An 18,219-nucleotide genomic window follows, 5' to 3' on the forward strand; every position below is an offset into this window, starting at 1 on the left:
ACGTGACAGACGCTCCACTCCTTCTTAGCCACGCCCCACTGCGCACACCTTTGGAGGGAGCAGCCACACCTGCGCTCTACCTGCCCCGGGGAAGTGTCTCTCCATTCCCGGCCCTTTTTTTTTTCCTGCTGCGCGCTCGCGTCTCTTCACGGTGGAACGCTGGAGCTCCTGTCCTACCTCCAAGACTCGGAGCTCGTGGCCCGATTCCAGAGACGATGCGGACTCGTTCTAATCGAAGCCGCGCGTCACGGCCGGAGGAAGCCGCCGCCGCCGCCGCCGCCGCGCGCTCCGACCGGAGCCGCGAGTGACGTCGGCAAACCGCGAGGGCAGCCGAGGGAGACTCGGGACCAGCAGGATAAGAATTCCAACTGCAAACACCAGGAGAATGGAAATGCCGCTGATGTAAGTCGTTTACTGCGGAGCTTTAGTGGAGTCCGCACCAGCTGAGTTTGTTTTGGGGGCATTCAGGCTCTCAAAGTGAACTCTGACAGGCTTTTCTTGTTTGTCTGGGTATCTTTGCAGCCGCATCGTTGTCCTCACAAAGACAAGCAGTCTGGGGTGTTTACATCCCTCTCTATTTTCAAGACAAAAATACGTTTTTATTTAAAAGTTCCTTGCTCACTTGGAATGAACACAAGAACAATGTATATTTTGATCATTGCAGACAAATCTCCAGGTGAGGTGTCCCACTCCGTTCCACGGTCAGGTGGACATGTCTTCTGAGGCTTTGAAAGAGCTCTGTTGAGAAAATTACCCTGGTGGCGCCATGGCGACGCCATCCATATTGTGGCCCCGGCTCATGGCTTCTGTTAAAATCCAGAGGTGGGGAGTTGTGGGAACTTTGTACTTGATGCAGATACGAGAGACCGTGGCTGTTTCTCAAAACCTCTCCACCCACTTAAACTTTGTGTGTTAGCACATCGTCACGCGGGATGTCCCATCCAAAGCAAGTCCCAATTATGTTGATCAAACTCTGTGGAAAAGACAGGAGGCGGAGCTAGAAATGGCAGAGATGAAGATGCTGAGGTTCTGTACCGTAGTATTTAGCATCAAACATGCTTGAAAAATGAGATTTTTTTCCAAAACAAAGCTATAAAAAAACAAACACATGCAGCTTCTGAAAGATGCTGACATGAAACCGTGGTTACCAAACTGCCATGGTAACTAGCCTCTCTTCCCTCTCCTATCTGTGTGTGTCTCTAGGTGTGACCCAAACCTGGCAGCAGGGCTTCTATCTGACACACAATTGCTTCATCTACCGCCCTTAAATATGGCTTCAAGTCCCGATCATTGGCAGATAGTTCAGTCTGATCATATAGAGGTTTCTGCCCCTGCTGCCTCACCTTGGACTGTCCTTTTCTATATCTGGTTCTTCTGAGACTGTTAACCTCCTTGAAGTGCAGTCTCGAACAACTGACTAAAAAGATTCAATTCATTTTGACCTGCTTCTCGGTGCAAAAAAGTAAAACCAAGATTCTGTAATAAAAGGTGACAGGTGTGGGTGTGGCGCTGGCGCAGGGTGTGATACGCACATTGTTTGGCTGGGGGAGTACATCTGATGCAATGTATGTTCATTGTGTGTGTGTGTGTGTGTGTGTGTGTGTGTGTCTGCAGGAATGCAGCAGGCCTCAGTATGAGGTGAGGAACAGGATGGTCCACTGGCTCTTCTTGCTGTCGGCAGCCATGGGACATGAAGTCTTCTACATCACCGTTCTGCCCTGCATTCAGTGGCACTTGGATCCATTTCTGTGTCGGCGCTTGGTCAACATGTGGACTGTAAGTCACGATATAGAGGACTTGTGAGTGGGGTGCGTGTCAGACCACCTCAGTGGACACCAGCACAAGTCTTAAGTCAAAAAGTCGGTCTCTTCCACAATGCCACGTCTCTTCTCTCGTCTCTTTTGTCTCCCTCTCTTCTTCACCTTTCAACCTCCTTTCATCATCTCCCCTTCCAGTGACCTGTCTCTGACACCACCATGTTCATATATCCCCAGGCCAGGGGGGGGGGGGGGGGGGCACTGGGGCCAGCCCGACCATGCAGGGCCCCTGACATTAGCGAGGTCACACATGAGGTTACATCAGTGGGAAAAGCCTGAAACTCCCCTTTTTAGATGTTTGTTCTGATAAAGTTGAGCACATTGCGACAACAGGCCCCGATAGATGTGTCCTGTGAACCCAGTCGGAGGGTACTCCACTCTTCCAGAGACACAGACAGTCGTGGCCCTTCGGTCCTGCGCTGTGTGGGATGGGTAGTGTGTTTTTGTGCCCTTTGTGGTCCCGGCCTCCAGCGCTTGGTGGGTGCCCTGCGCCTGAACCTCTTGTTTACCCCCCCCCCCAGGGGAGAGAGTTACAATTCTTCTGGCATCCTGGCTGCACTAGGCCCCTGTGTGAACTTCTGTCAAACACACATAAACACCAACACACACACACACGGGCTCACACTTCCCACTTCACCCACTAAACACATTCATTGCCTTCTCGCTAGTTAGACATTACCAGCTCTACTCTGGGTCCTCCTCCCTCTTAGTCTACCACAGGAGTGTTTTTATTGGACTCATCCGAGCTCTGAGCTTTCTCTCTGGACCGACCCTTTGATCCGTCGGCCCAGAGGGTACGTCGCCCCCACGCTTTTATTGTGCTTGAAGAGTTCTAGAGTTCACGAAGGCCTGTGCTTTTTATTGCCTCATGCACACAAATGGCACAGTAAGGACTAAAAGACCCATTAAACATTAGAAGTTATACTTTAGCGCGGTGACGGAGAAGGAACGCACAATAAATCTGGTTTACGGAGGAGTGACTCAGAAGAAAGCACAAAGACCAAACCTTTTCTCCTGTACATCATCAGCCATCAAATGCAAGGTAGAAAAGTAGTTTGTGAAGTCGCGTGATGACCTGATCATAAAACCTGACATGATCGTGGATCAGGTATTCTCCAGCTGCTGTCGACAGTCAGCGGGCAAAGTCATGTATGGCGCGATTATTTAAATGTTCTCAATATCGTTGTACTGTTAAATACAAATATTATTTTGATCTTAGCATGACGTTGGTCTGACTCTGATCTTTAAAGCAGCTGAAAATCGCCAGTAATTCGATCAGAGTGACGTGATGTTCCAGCGTCTTGATTCTTGTTATGCAGCTCCCAGATCTGATCTTGCAATCAAATTCGCTGCTTAAAATGTCACCACGGCGCATAACAAACATTTTCTGTGTTTTATAATTGCAATCGCTGCGCTTTAGTGAATCTGCACATACGCACACACACACTCATTGTGATCCACATATTGACAGATCAAAGTCCAAAGCTGCTCTGTCTTTGATCAATAGACTTATTGAGGAGAAAACATGCAATCTGTCACAGCTACATGCCTGTCTTTAACTCTTCCCTTCATGACCAGACGGTCTCTGGGCGACTCTCCTGTCATGTGACCACTACAAAGGCACTGGCCTTACTGGAGCCCGTTGAATATGTCGTTTGTGTTAATGGAAAGGGCGCGGGGCGGGGCGGGGGCATCACATCATGCACGCACATGACCTGGTAGGCAGATTCGTGGTGGGTTGCAGTGCTCGCAGTATGTTGTAGGAACACACAGTGATGCTAAGTGGGATTGATTAGATGTAGCTTTCGTAAAGAGGGAAGACTTTTACAGTTGATTTATATCATTCACTTCCTTATTTGGGCTCATTTAGGTCGGTTTAATTAAATGGATTATTATGGATCATTTTGAGAAATGCCTTGTCTTGCTGTATGGAAGAAATTGAAAGACCCGGTTCTGGTCCAAATCGAAGCTGATCCCCCCCCCCCCGGCCTCAGCCGCAACGCCTCCGCACAATTTAAAGTAGTCTTGCCAACAAACAAACAAAAGACACAACCTCCTGATGAATTCCTGTTATTTTCTAATCTGCTGTCCACAAATCTGCAGGGATTTTGTGCCTAATTGCCATCCATCTGCGTTGCTTCTCTCTTCGTCCTCCTCAAAGATAACGCCAACATATTTTTCCATCTCGATTGCCATGGTAACCAGAACTTCCTGATTACTAGTGCCAGTAGAGTTGGTAATAGCACCCTCTCTTTTCCCAGCCTTAAACACACACATTAGCATCCAGCCCCCCCCCCCCCCCCCCCCCTCCCTGCTCCCTCACTAAAGCAGCGATTCATTAAATATATAAGGCAGAGCTTTAAATAGAGATGGAGCTGGAGCAGGCTGCCCCTCCGCAGGCCGCTGGGGAGCTCATGAAAGAGAATCGGTGGCACTTTTTTGGCAGGGCACACACACATACACACACACACACACACACACACCTTATAGTGAGTGTCAAGAGTCCTCAACTTGACCCCCCACCAGCAGAAGACGCTGCGTCGGCAAATCCTGCCAGCTTCATTTCTCAGTAACTCACAATAGGTGTTGTTACTGTACAACTACGGCGTCTGCACTTCATACCAGCGTGGCTCTCCGGCCGTTGCTCTGCTGTGTTCTTTTGTTGTTGAGTGGGAAAAGCGATGACTTATTTATTAGACATGGTCTAATCAGGAGGATGCTTCCTCTACTCATTACTTTATTATCCTCTTCCTCCATCTCTATTTTTTTCCCCCCTCTGGTGGCTGGCAGGCTCTGTCAGTCCGCTCTGGTATCTCACTGTAATAATGTTGGAGGCTTATGTTAGTTACATTTAAAAAAAAAAAAAAAAATGAAAAAAGTAACTGTACGTTTGCACTTTTCATCTGACTTGCATTTGATAAATAAAAGTATTTTAAAAAAAACTGGTGATGAAGCAGAGGCCTTAAATACTTAAAGGGCCATTGCAAAGTTGAAATAAAACTGTAAGGACTGGGGAAAAAAAAACATTTTTGCATAAATAATCAAAATTTAGAATTTGTTTAAGTATTTTCCTTCAGAATTTCTATGTATGTGTTTTTTTTATTTACTGTGATTTCACAGTAAGTTGTAGTAACATGTGGTTACATTCCTCAAAGACACTCTCTCCTCTCTCAGCTGGTGATGTACATCGGCCAGGCGACTAAAGATGTGCTGAAGTTGCCCCGCCCTTTCTCGCCCCCAGTGGTCAAACTGGAGACGCGTGTTGACGCCGAGTACGGGCTGCCCTCCACCCACGCCATGGCCGCCACCGCCATCTCCTTCACGCTTCTGCTGAGTGCGCCCTCCAGGATACAAGTGAGCGACACTGATGCTGTGATTAAATACCTCCAAGCGGCTCCATGTGCTGTGTGAGAGATGCTTTCAGCAGCAGGTGGAGACGGATCAGGCCTTAAATAGGGCACAGAACCCGAACAGGAAGCGGTCAAAGTCACGCCCAAGAGGTCAGAGAGATCATTCACATCCAATGCCAAAGAGCAGTATTGAGAAAGATGCTAGTTCGACTCCGTGAAGAAGACAGTGATGTGATGGTGGTTGAAAGCCCAGAGAGGCCAAAAGAGAGAATAAAGTGTCAGGATGTTACGATAGGACCACAGAGTAAGGGGTTCCATCCATCCGTAAAAGGGGGGGTCGTCGACTTATGACCACAATTGGTTCCGAGCCGGCCCATTTTAAATTCATGATTCTGTTAAATGAAGAGTAGAAATAGGCAATTTCTGCAGAAAATGTCGTACACTCGATTCGCTCGCTCGCTTTCCGGTATGTCGTAAAAACACAAACGGACAAAACCAACAACAGACGAGTGCGGTCGTAAAAGTCTCCATTTTTTTTACAAGTAAAATTTGGTACACACACAAAAAAAAACCTTACCACACTTCTTCCATCTTTCTTATTGAAGAAGTGTGGTTTGTGTTTAACATTTATTTAAAAAATTGAATGCCTCAGATGTGCCCTTAACAAGATGCTAACCCTAACCCTTATCATGAGAATGTTATGCATAGTGACTAAAGCATCAAGACTAATTTTGTTACTCCTCTCACAAAATCAGATTTTCCATTGTTTTGTTTAATCTTTGTCACTGCTGCAAGTCTCTTGATAATCGCTGTCAAATATCCATTGATGTGCCACTTGTTTCTCTCAGCAGAGATGTATGAAATAATGGCTAAATATTTCTGCTAACAGCTAAGCGCTGCAAAACTGACATTGAATTTCGGTGGTTAATATTTAAGGTACCGGTTTAAATGAGCCGACTGACTCGTGCATGTTGCCTGTGATGCTTCTTTGAGGTACTGGGAGCCAGTGGATGGATTTTAATTGGTAGCTGAGTGGGATGATGGGGGGGGGGGGCTTTCCATCTCAGCCCCCCTGACTCAGTTGTTGGACAATGGGCCAGGAGGGGTGGGGCCAGCAATCACCATCAGTCACCATCAGCCACACCCGTTCACGCTGCTGTTTGGTCTCCTGATGGACTCGGCTGAGTCAATGACTGTCAATCCACCTCCTCCTCCTCCTCCTCTACTACATCTCCTCGGGTCTATGCTGCTACGTCAATAAAACTCTTGTGTCGTAATCAAACCGTTTTAATGAAGCCCGGCGTGAATGTTTGATCCTTCCTTTAGCGGTTTATGGCCTCTGCAGCCGTCGGCTTGATTTATAGTCACGTCATTCCTCCTGTTTCTCACTGCCCTCGTCTCAAGGTCAGAGAAATTATCCCAACAACCTCGAGACACTCCTTGTACAGTAGAGCCCTTAATCTTGGCCTGAAATTCCTCAAGGATCCCCCCCCCCCCCCTGAAAGAAAGGAGAATGGATAACTGTTGAAGGGGCTCCTGAATAGCCAGAAGGCCCCCGGGGCAACTCACCCAGTTCCCGCAGCAGGTCAGAGGTCACGACAGTCAATCACAGAGTGACCCCCCCCACCCCTCGCGCTCCTGTCCCCGGCATCCTTTGTGGCCATTCAGAAATAACTCTCTCTTCATGAACTACCAATGAATAGGCTTCCAGCTGCAAAAGACAGGAAAAAGCAGAAAGGAGGAGAAGTGGGGGCGGGGGGGGGGGGGGGGTCAATGAATACACTGGGCTTCTCTTCTCACTGTTATTGAAATGGTGGGTGGAGGGGGGGGGACAAAACCTGCTGCTATAGGTAAAGTAGGGTGGAAAAGACAGTAGAGGAATGAAGGAGCGGTGAACTCGAGGCAGACGGGACGGAGGTACGCATCGCCGTGGAGACGCCGGACGATCGGATGAACAGTAGGAAGGAGAGGAGGGTTAAAAATGTCCACGGTTACTTGCGTTGTGTCTTTAAGAGGGAATGTTAGGAATTCTGGCAACACAAAGCTTTCTGCTGTCAGAGATTTAGTCTTTTATCACTTCTCCCAGGGAGGGGCCGTGTGTCGGTCAGTTTGTGATTGGGGTATTCACATCTATGCAAATATCTGATCTGTGTGTGTGTGTGTGTGTGTGTCTCAGTTCCAGTTTGAAGTGGGCCTGCTGATCGCTGTGACATTGTCGTCTTTAGTGGGTCTGAGCCGCCTCTACACCGGCATGCACTCAGTTTTGGTGAGCTTTTCACGCTGCAGACACGCACGCACACACACACACACACACACACACACACACAGTAAAAACAAAGTAGTAAAATGTATGAGGAAAAAGTCGTTATTAGAACCATCTCCTTCATAATAAAAGGAATATTCATTCTCATATTGTGATTTTTACATAATATATCCGTTCTTCTCTAAGCTCAAAATATTTTTTCCCCCTCAATGCGACCCAAACGTCTGTTTTAAATTATAGCTTGACATTTTGACAAATAAGCCTATAACCTGCAGACGATTACCGGTAGCTTAGCTGTGCGGAATGACGGGGAACAGCTCACTAAATCTCTCCACCCGCTACCACACACACACAAAAAGAAATGTCAGGTGATGTTTTTTGAAGTGTTTAGTGAACCAGGATTTTTGGAAACAGTGACATAACCACCTGAAACACCACAAGCTATGCTGAAATGTTTAAACGTTCCTTTTTTACAGATTAAACAAACAGGATATTCTGTTTTAGAGACTTTTATTCAACAAAATTATTTTTGTTGAATACGTCATTCAGAAGAACATTTATCACAAGCTTTCATTGCCACTGGCAGAGAAACGTACCTTCTAACTGCTGTCTAGTCATTTATGTGGGATAATCTCACAAAGTACTCAGATCTTTTTAATTTGTGCTTTCAGGGATTCTGCTATTATCTAAAACCTATTATCCTTGTTCTGCTTTCAGGATGTGATCTCTGGGGTTTTCATCTCGGCCATGTTCTTGTTCCTCACCTACCCGTATTGGGAAACCTTTGACCGCTTGCAGCTCAACAGCCACTTCTCCCCCATCGTGGCCTTGTTGCTGCCCCTCTTCCTCAGCTACACGTACCCCGAGTTGGACCATTACAGCACCACGCGGGGAGACACCACCGCCATCCTCGGAGCCGGGGCAGGGTGCTCTGTGGGGTACTGGGTCAATCAGCAGCTGGGGCAAACCTTCGAGCCCCAGGGGGTATTACCTTTACCCCTCCCCACATTGACAGCTGACGCACTGGCACGGGGCGGTGCACGCTTTCTTGTGGGCGTGGCAGCGGTGGTGGGAACCCGACAGGTGGCGTCAACAGTGAGCCTGAAGATGCTGCGTTGGTGGTATGGCGTGGCGAAAAATGACACGAGCGCCAGGAGGAGGAAGGAGATTGAAGTTCCTCACAAGTTTGTCACGTACACGTCGGTTGGACTCGTCCATTCCATGTTGGCCAACAGAGTCTTTGTTCTCCTGGGATTACTTTGATCGATATGATTTCATACAATATTTTGGCCATCAGCTGTGAGAAATGATTGGCCGGAGTACTTGTAAAAAAATAAACATAATTGTAGACACGGTGCAGCGCTCTAACAGAAGCTTTGTGTATTTCAGAAGCTGCATATGCAAAAAAAATATGTATATATATAGTCCGAGAAGTTGGGCCAGACGTGCTCACACTCGTCAGGAAAGTCCTCACGAAACCAGTTTAACTGAAACGGAACTAGAACAGCGTCCATATTTCCCTTTGACTCTTGAAACCATCACTCGGCCGGTTAGTGACTCACAGAAAGCTGGAATGAAGGAGTTCACCGCCCCACGTTGCAGTACGACTTCAAGGAATGCCGGCCTACCTGTCGGACCGAGTTTATCTCAGAAAAAGGAGCGGCTACCGGCTACAACCAGAAAATAATAAAAACACGCCCGATGAATAAAAAGATCCGAAGTATCCAGTCAAAAGCTAGAACGTCTTTATTCCAACGTTTGAAGACGAGAATCTTTTGCTATCAAAGGAGGAACCGTTTCCAAACGGCGGACCTGAGCTTCGGTAATTGCATCACGCGGCTGCGGGATCGGATGTCTAACATCGTGTATCAGATTACATCACTAAAACATCCGACGGAACCGTCCGACGGAACCGATCTGTCGGCGTGACTCATATCTTATTGAAGGCAGCCACGTCCACGGACTGAACGTAACCCTCGAAGGCGGCGATGGCTTCCTCCAGCGTATCCGTGCGCACTTTATCGTCCTCCACCACGCACCCGATCTGGAGCTTCTTGATACCGTAGCCCACCGGCACCAACTTGGACGGCCCCCACAGCAGCCCGTCCATGCGGACGCTGCGGACGCACTCCTCCATCCTGCACATGTCCGTCTCGTCATCCCAAGGCTTCACGTCCAGCAGGATGGAGGACCTGGCGATGACGAGTGGCTTCTTGGACTTCTTGGCGGCGTACTCGGCGAGCCGCTGCTCCCTGACGCCGTCCGACCCCGCGACCTCCGCCTCGTCGTCCGACCCAAACAGGTCAATGTCATCGTCGCTTGCAGAAACGGAGGGAGTAGCCGGGAGGACGTGCCGACTCTTGGCTGACGGGAGGCTGGCCCTTTCCCCCCGGAAAGTCCGGATGTGGTCGTACCAACGGCGGACGTGGCAGAAGGTCGCCGACGGGACGGACGGGATGGCGTCGAACACGGACACGTCAGCCTGCGACGCTGCAAAGCCCTCCACGTAGCTTCTGTCTGCCAGAAAATCATCGAGCCCTTTGAGGCCAGCCGGCGTATTCACGTCTCCGAACACAGTGTTGGTGGACGCCGGGGGGGAGGGCGGGGCTCGCGCGGGGAACCCGTGGTCGACGACTTCCTGCGTGGGGACGTCGTGCGTGAGGGCGGTTTCAGCCGAGCGGCCGCTGGAAGAGCCAAGGCAACAAAAGCAACAGGAAATGAGTCACTGAGCTTAATTAGCAAGTCGCCCGAGGCGGAAGCGTCTAAATTAAGAACGGGCGTGCACGTACGAGCGCACGCGCAGATTCACAACTCAAACACAAATGGAGTCTCGTTCATTTTTAATTCCTCTGACTTCATTAGAAGTCGTCACTGACGTAGGAAACATCAGCAGCTCGACCCGTTTGTTTCCCCCTTTGCGCCGCTAAAACGGCATTTCCCCCCAAATAAGTGCGTTATTTGATCTGGATAAACAAAACGATTTCTTTTTTTTTAGCAGAGGGGCTTGGATTAAGGATGAGGAAGGTGAAATCACAGGAAGGGCTCGATGTCCATCTCCAGCGCCGAGCAGGGCACGGCGAGCTCGAAGCGGGTAACCACATCCGGGTGCAGCACGCCCAGACGGCCGACGCTCTTTCCACGGACGAAGATCTCTGCGCAGCGACCGGGGAAGAAGGTGGAATCTGAGAGGGGAGAGCAAAACGAATGATTCACTGATTTTAAAAGGCGTCAGTCAGAATCCATTGTGGGGCAGTTAAAGTGTAATATTCAGTGAAGTCGCACGTGGCAGCGACTCCCTCCTGCCCGGACTGCACACATCGTTTGCAGCTTTTACGGTTGCAACAAGCCAACATTTGAGATGCACGTGGAATTACTGTCCGCAGTGAAGATCGGTGGCTTCGGTACGACGAGTTCGTCGCTTAGACACCTGGTGCGGGTTGGCCTTTCCTGTTCCTCGCTCTGGTCAACAGCTATCCGTATTTCATCAATTCATTCCAGACAAGCCCGTAAGCTAAGAGGCACTGCCCCCTGTGCCTTTAAGAGGTTCTATTCTGACGCTTTACTCTGCGTTAGCATCAGGAAACGAGTCCACTTCAGCCCAGAGGGCGCTAAAAGCCTCCGATGGCGGCGCTAAGAGGCGTCTGCTCGCTTTGCTCAAAATCGCTTACTCGCCGGCGACACGAGACGACGGACGTGCCACAGATTCAACGTGATACAAGGTTACCATGGCAACAGCCCCACACGCACGCACACACACTGGTATGGCATTCTCCCATGGTGCACCGCTTCTCCCACGCCTCCCTTGCTAATCAGTTCCAGAGCCTGCCATACATGTTGATGCTCACTCGTCACCAGTCGTGTGTGTGTGTGTGAACGCGTGCAAAACACGTGATGCGTCTAAAGGTGTGAGAGTCAGACAGATGGTTCATTCCACGTGTTTTAGGTCTGCCGGCTGGATTACATCAGTTCACACGTCATCGGCTTGTACCATGAGCAAGAAGCCATGGCAACCGTATAAATAGCTCTGGTACGTCTTAAATAACCAATCTGTCAATGGACATCCTCGACGAGAGCCGGGCCACTTCCTGCCCGATGCTTTAAGATAGACGGGAAGATGCTGCATCAAATTAAATGCTTACATGTTGTTAAAAATACAGATGAAGAAAAATGCTTTTTAATGTCCCAAACATGTTTTGAGTTGCGTTCCAGAATTAAAACCAACAGCAGGTCATCAACAACCTCGTACAAGAAACCTCACGGAGTTCAACCCCCAACAGCACTCACAGGGGGGGGGGGGGGGGGGGCTGTGGACCAGGAGCTTCGTTCTTGCCTCTCTTCCCTCCCTACAATGGCCGCCACCAGGGTTCACATTTCTCACCGCATTGAGACTCACGTTTTGTCGTCCTGCTAAAGACGTCAGTGAAACACTAGAACACTTAGACGTCCAGTTTCTCGAACATCTTCAGCAGGACAAAAACCTCATCAAGCCGTTTTTCCAAGCCGCTAATGGACCCATCCTGACGCCGCGTGTCTGCGTCAGGTGCGCTCTTCGACTGGGGGTCGTGACCTTGTAATGCGGTTAAGGTCACGCTGACATCTGTGTGTGGATTCGGCTAACGTGTGGAGTGGATGGGCCGAGGGGGAGTGTCTGGTGCATTAGGGTGCTGCGGGCGCATGTCCATTTCAGTGCTCGTGCTCTGGACACCCAGCCCCCCCCCCCCCCCCCCCCCCCCCCCCCCCCCAGCAGTCTGTCTCGGTGCTCAGCACTGCAGTGCGAGACGTGACTCCCATGCACTCTCCAACGCTGCAAACTTTGCACGCCGTCATTGTTTTTCTTGCTTACGCCCCCCCCAGCTGTCGCTGTCCCTTCATTCCCCTCCCTTCTAATCACATCTCATCTCATCCCTTGTTCCTCTCCAGTTTCTGCCTCCCTCCATCCTCGCTGCTCTTACTCTCCGATACTCGAGCCAACTGTTTTGCCGTCTGAACGGACCGGCGAAGCGAAGAGTGCGGCTCTCCTGCAACGCGACCTTGAGAGGGAAAGGAGGCTGGAGTGCAGGAGAGAGAAAGCAGAGAACTAGAGAAGACAGATCCAGGGATCCAGAACTCTCTTTATGAGTCTCTCTGGGAAAGTGGGGGCTGAAACGTCCGTCCAGTGCTTCAGAACATTTTCTTACACCAGGATTAACCTAGGTGATGTATTTTCCTCCTCGGCCTGATGGACCACCCTCCCCTCTCAAAGCCGCCTACCGTCTGCAGCCTGGATGTGGTAGCCTTCCCCTCGTGCCGGCTTCACCTCCAGCAGCTGCATGGCTCGGTCCAGCAGGCCGTGGATCACTTCGAAGCCCGGACTCTTGTTGTAGTAAACGGCACAGAAATGCCGACGGTTCCTCACCCCGACATCTGGATGAAGGGCATTCAGAAACGGCACCAAAGACTTTAGGAAGTGAAAGTTAAAACAGAAACTGTGTATAATACTGCGCTGCAGGATGAAGAGGCTTCATCCTCTACTTCACGTGTACCTTTGGTTTCGTCCTTGTGCACCACATCAGAAATCTCAAACAGTTTGAGGGGAAGGGGCATCTTCCTGTTGGCAGCTATGGTCTTCAGCAGGCCTGGTAGCAAGGTGGTGCGCGCCACCTGGTGGTGATAAACAGAACGTGACAAAAACTTAATGTTTAAAGACAGGAAGCAACACTAACGTTTCAGGGCAGTCGTTATGGTCGTCTTTGCACGTTTTATATAATCCTGATTAGACAAGAAGTGTCATTTTCCATGACTAAACATCAACATGTCCTCATTTATTTATTCCAAGATATTTCCCTGAATAAGATTTGCAGCGCACACAAACGTTTAAGAGTGTTAAGCGGCTTTATTCTTCTCTACCTGGAACTCCGCCGTCTTGGGGTTGGAGATATGAACAGCTCCAGTCTCGGTGATCTTCTTTCCAAGCTTGTCTGCTATATCTTCTTGAGAACACTGAAGAAAGAGAACGAGGACAAAATTACTTTGAGTAAAGTTTCAAATCCAGCTCGTGCAACTCTTTGAGCCAATGCTAAATGTTTTAGCTAAAGGTTTAGCATTTAGCAAAAAGCAATCAATGCAAGAGTGACGCACGCAAAGACGCTTTTTGAGTTGATGCAGTGAAATCCATTATACAGCAACAGATAACCACATTTTAAAAACAAAAGTGACATTCATGCTGGACCAGCCAGGAATCGCATCGAGCTGATTTCCTGCATTTGGTAAACCTCGTGTTACATCATCCTTCGAGGAACGCTTTAACTCGGTGCGTCTTTCTCACCAGGGCAAAGTTGAGGGCCTCTGTAAATCCAGCCGCGGCGAGGTCTTGTCTCAACAGCTCAGTCAGTTTATTAAGCGGGAACTGTGGACACATCCAGCAAATAATATGAGAACACAGGAGTGTTCGGTGGAACACTAGACTTCGTGCACACACACACACACACACACACACACACACACGTGCAGAGGAAGACCCAGGGCACCTGGTTGGCTATGGTGTAAGTGCGTGGCATGGTGCGAGCGATGTTGTTAAATCCGTAGGCCATGGCCGCGTCCTCCATGATGTCGCAGGCATGCATGATGTCCGAGCGCGTCGGCGGTATCTCGACCTCGATCTCATCACCGACGCCGGTCGGCCGGGAGAGCAGGCACATCCTCGTCAGCAGCCGGGCGATGTTCTCCGTCGACTCGCTGTCAGAAACATCTTAACTACCTCGAAAAAGTCCTGAATCACTTTGCTTTGGCAAAAGACTCAGATCATCTCAGTATCGGATTACAAACGATACTTCTTGCAGGCACTTGTATCTTGATCTTTATTATAACGTTTGAGTCCAAATAGACTTACTTGATGCCAACTTTGCAATTAATGAAATCCCTGGATAACTTCTCCTTCCTGTAAGCCAGCTCCTAAAATAAAAGCCATTAAAAAAAATAAAGAGCAGGGAATTAGCAGACAGTAAAATAATTTCACGTCACACTATAGGATGATTGTATTGAAGACAGTACTGGGTATTTGCAGATCTTGCCATCTGGGTAAACCACCTCAGCCTCCTCCACTCTGAAGAGACCAGAGAAAACATCACTCATTGTAATGTTCTTACACAACAGTCAATTATTGATCTTTAATTGTGCAGCCAATTAGCATGAAGAGAACACATTAGTGGCCTCAAGCCGCTAAGAGATGAGACAGATGTGGGACTTGCGTAAAGGGCTGTGCACAGTATTCGCTGAACATGGTCACCAACGTGTCCAACACAATCTTTGCCTGGAAAGTTGAGATCCAGTCAGTTCTCCCTGCTAACATCGACTGATCAGCTTCTCGTGTGACTTCGTTCTGAAGCTTGCGCTACCTTTGTCACGTCGGTGGCCGTACACTCAATGAAGACGTTCCGCGTCTTCAGGGTGATTTTTGAACGGTCTCCTGCACAGAAAAAAAAAAACATTATTTCATGAATTTTAGGATTCATTCAAATTTTTTCCTCCTGAAATTTTATTTGTGATTTTCAAATTTTTTTACAAAATGAATTTTAAAAACCCATTTTTTTAAACTTTTGTTAGCCACTATCACATTTGTGCGATGTATGCGATGATACGTGAAGACAGAGACGGCACTCACCGTTGATGATGGGAGGCATGGACAGGACGACGCCATTACTGTCGTAGATAACGGGATACACGGGCTTGTCTTCAATAATGTGAAGGTAATGCTTCAGGTGGCCGTCTGTCTGTCCAAAGCAGCGGCAACAGGTTAGCGCCAGTCAAACGGACGAGCGGCTGCTCCTACCAGCCGGTCGGATGTTCACCTTGTAGAGACTCATGAGCTGCGTGGCGGTGTACTCCTTGGTCTGGTTCAGAGGCTTGAAGCAGATGTCTCCAGGAGGTTTGGCTGTGTATGTGAACGGACCAGAGATGGTGTCCAAGTCATGGGTTCCGATGGCCACCAGGCTCCTCTTCCTGCACACAGGAGAGAGGTGGGTGTTAGCAACGCTCAAATGTAGCTAACTAAAGCAAATTAATGTCATGTAACTCCTTAAATCTAAGATTTTGCTGCTTCACTTCAACTATAACTGTCAAATACATCTATATTATATCTAAAAACATGTCTGTACTTCTGGGTCTGATGAAACAATACAATTTGAAAATATCTCGCACTCTGGAAATTAATCAACGGAAACAAGCCCGCAAGGGCTTTTTTGAAATGCTCCTCTTAGACAGGATGTTTGACGTTATTTGTACTGTAATACATGCTACTGTTTGACTGTACTTGTACTGTAATACATGCTACTGTGTGACTGTACTTGTACTGTAATACATGCTACTGTGTGACTGTACTTGTACTCTAACATTCTATCTAATAAATATATTCATCATCATCATCACCCAGATCTTTAATTACTTACAAACAAATGCAATGCGTGAAATTAATTGGTGGATTAGCGATTAATGGAAGCAGTCATAACTTCCTCAGTGGCGCATTCTCGCACCAAAATGTGCGAGAATGCAACGAATACGAACAACTAGACATGAATTCTGTATTCAAAAATAAATAATAGTTAAATCAGTTTGTTGCAGCATCTGCATGTTGAATCTACTGAGCAGGTCAAAGCATGATTTTAAGCCGTGTTCTCTGCTGGTTTTACAAAGCAGACAAATTAAAAAGGTGAAATCAAAGCATTTAACAGGGAATAGCAATCATCACCACTCAGAAGGTGCCTGTTGGGGTTCTACATTTGACGTTTTTACTTCGCTTTAACAGCTCGTCTCACCTGCAGACGTTCTGGTGGAGTTTCTCCTGCAGCTCGATGAAGCTGTCGTAGCGCTCTTGCGTGAAGGTGATGTTCCTCAACACCGCCGCTACGGCGTGGGGTCTCACCGCCGCCGTCTGCGCGAGAAGAGCATTTCAGTAAACACCGTGACAACAGACGGATACACTTTAAAATCGCTACGAATGATTTATTTAGCATCTAAATGACAATTGGACATGACCCACCTCCTTCGTGATTATGAGCTTCTGAGGCTCACCGCTGGCCGGGCCGACACGTCTGTAGCGAGGCGCCTCCGACCTGCAGCGCAGATGTAAAGACGCAAGCACTGAATGCACGACGTCCACAGTGCAGAAGCACCTTGTGTTTAATCACAATCCAACACACAAGAAGGTTTCACAGCAATCAGACCACGGCTGTGTGTTTCATTCCAAACCTTCATTTTAGAATAGCTGGCGAGGCAAAACTCTCCTGCCTTCAGTGTAAATAAAAACAACCTCGGCATACATTTAACAAATGCCCTTCACCCCCCCCCCCCCGATGACCCGCCGGAGTTTAAGATGGCACTCACATATTCTTGAACACCTGCAGGCCGCGGACCAGACCTTCCAGACACAGCAGGTCATACCGGTTGGCCGGCACATCGATCTTATAGAGGATAACATCAGACGCTGCCGCTGCTCTGGAGTCGCCCTGCTCTCGGCTGATGATGTCCTTCTCCGAGGTCTGCAAGCAGAGAAGAGTCACGCCTCGACGCAGTGGATGCTGACATTAACATATCGGCAGATCTATCCTCTCATTAAATATGAACAATTATTGTCATTCTATGAAGCATATTTGTAAAATATATGTCTAATTCTGCATAATTAATTGCGTGTTGACTCACAATCTCATCCAGCTCCAGCCCGAACTCAAAGCAGAGTTCGTCAAACTCGTCGTCAGCTGGAAAAAAAGCAGTTTTTAATGAAATGTCTCTTTGCTGCTGTGTTTATATGTCAGACGCCGCCGGGAGGGGGAAATGATGCAATCACGGTGACATCCCATAATAAAGAGATGTCAGTGCGCTCAGAACATTTCAGATTTGCAACAAACACCAGCAGAAATTAATGTATGTTCTTTCTGACGCCACATTGAATTGCTTTTATTTGATCTTTTCATAAGTATATGTCAGCCCAGACAGCAAAAGGTAAGCTAGCCTGATAGCTGCTAACCGATGCTAACGCAGTCAAACATCCATTTTCTCCCTGTTAGAAGGGAGAAAGCCATTTCAGAACCAAGCAGGTCGTTTCCATGACACAAAAATACAATAACTACGACCTACTGTAGGTTCTGCCCAAGGCTGAGAAGAGAAGGTCCCGTTTTATTCCGACAGTCGGCATGTTTGCGGCTAATTCCCCTCAACCCCGTGGAAAAGGACCCGTCCGACACGCTGCAGGTGTCTCGATCGGTGCCTGATTAAAATAAAACGGATTTAGTTAGAAACGCTGTATTAAAAAACAAAAACAGTGGAATCCTCTTTTACAAATGTTACTTATTTAATCCGAAATTGGATCCTTGAGAACTACATACTTTAGTCAGTTCATTTAGTCCAAATCATGACTCATAGTCATCATTAAATATTTTTGTGAGCTGAAGGACTTTTTATATGGACAATTTTCTGATGAAGGTTGGGTTGGAAATCATTAATATTTAGCAATATTCCAGCACATCTAAAAGTGGTTACTACACCAGATTTTTAAAAAATGTTTTAGACACAAAACTGCCATGAAATCAAACAATCATAGAGTATCAGGGGCTGGATGTACTTGAAATAAAGCCCTCATGCACAGCAACAAAGAGAACACACTGTGATGCATCATTAAAAGTAATCTAAATATGAGAAATAGCATTATAGATGACTTTTTTCCTGTCTTGTTGTTAGAACAACATGTCAAAGGTCAAATATTTCATAGTAGGCCTATATCATCTAAGAATGTGGAGGCAGTAGGCAGCAGTCCTCATTT

The 18,219-nt window shown here is 47.9% G+C and overlaps 2 protein-coding genes across 2 annotated transcripts; one reads left to right on the top strand and one right to left on the bottom strand.

Moving 5' to 3' along the window:
- The first annotated feature begins 1,656 nt into the window (after positions 1-1,656).
- On the top strand, positions 1,657-9,162 carry sgpp2 (sphingosine-1-phosphate phosphatase 2). Its single transcript, XM_068745114.1, has 4 exons — positions 1,657-1,776; positions 4,992-5,171; positions 7,344-7,433; positions 8,148-9,162. The coding sequence occupies exons 1-4, from the start codon at positions 1,684-1,686 to the stop codon at positions 8,691-8,693; spliced, it is 909 nt and encodes a 302-aa protein (XP_068601215.1). The 5' UTR covers positions 1,657-1,683; the 3' UTR covers positions 8,694-9,162.
- Positions 9,161-17,635, bottom strand: farsb (phenylalanyl-tRNA synthetase subunit beta). The gene is made up of 18 exons (XM_068745113.1): positions 17,538-17,635; positions 17,103-17,158; positions 16,788-16,942; positions 16,444-16,516; positions 16,220-16,335; positions 15,257-15,407; positions 15,070-15,178; positions 14,804-14,874; positions 14,657-14,718; positions 14,460-14,511; positions 14,299-14,360; positions 13,937-14,144; positions 13,735-13,815; positions 13,317-13,409; positions 12,953-13,070; positions 12,681-12,833; positions 10,465-10,612; positions 9,161-10,114 (listed from the first exon to the last, which is right to left on the bottom strand). Exons 1-18 carry the CDS (start codon positions 17,593-17,595, stop codon positions 9,361-9,363), a joined length of 2,520 nt encoding a protein of 839 aa, XP_068601214.1. The 5' UTR covers positions 17,596-17,635; the 3' UTR covers positions 9,161-9,360.
- Between the last annotated feature and the right edge of the window lie 584 nt (positions 17,636-18,219).

The sequence above is a fragment of the Brachionichthys hirsutus genome, chromosome 11 (assembly GCF_040956055.1).
Source record: "Brachionichthys hirsutus isolate HB-005 chromosome 11, CSIRO-AGI_Bhir_v1, whole genome shotgun sequence".
In the NCBI taxonomy this organism is placed as follows: Eukaryota; Metazoa; Chordata; class Actinopteri; order Lophiiformes; family Brachionichthyidae; genus Brachionichthys; species Brachionichthys hirsutus.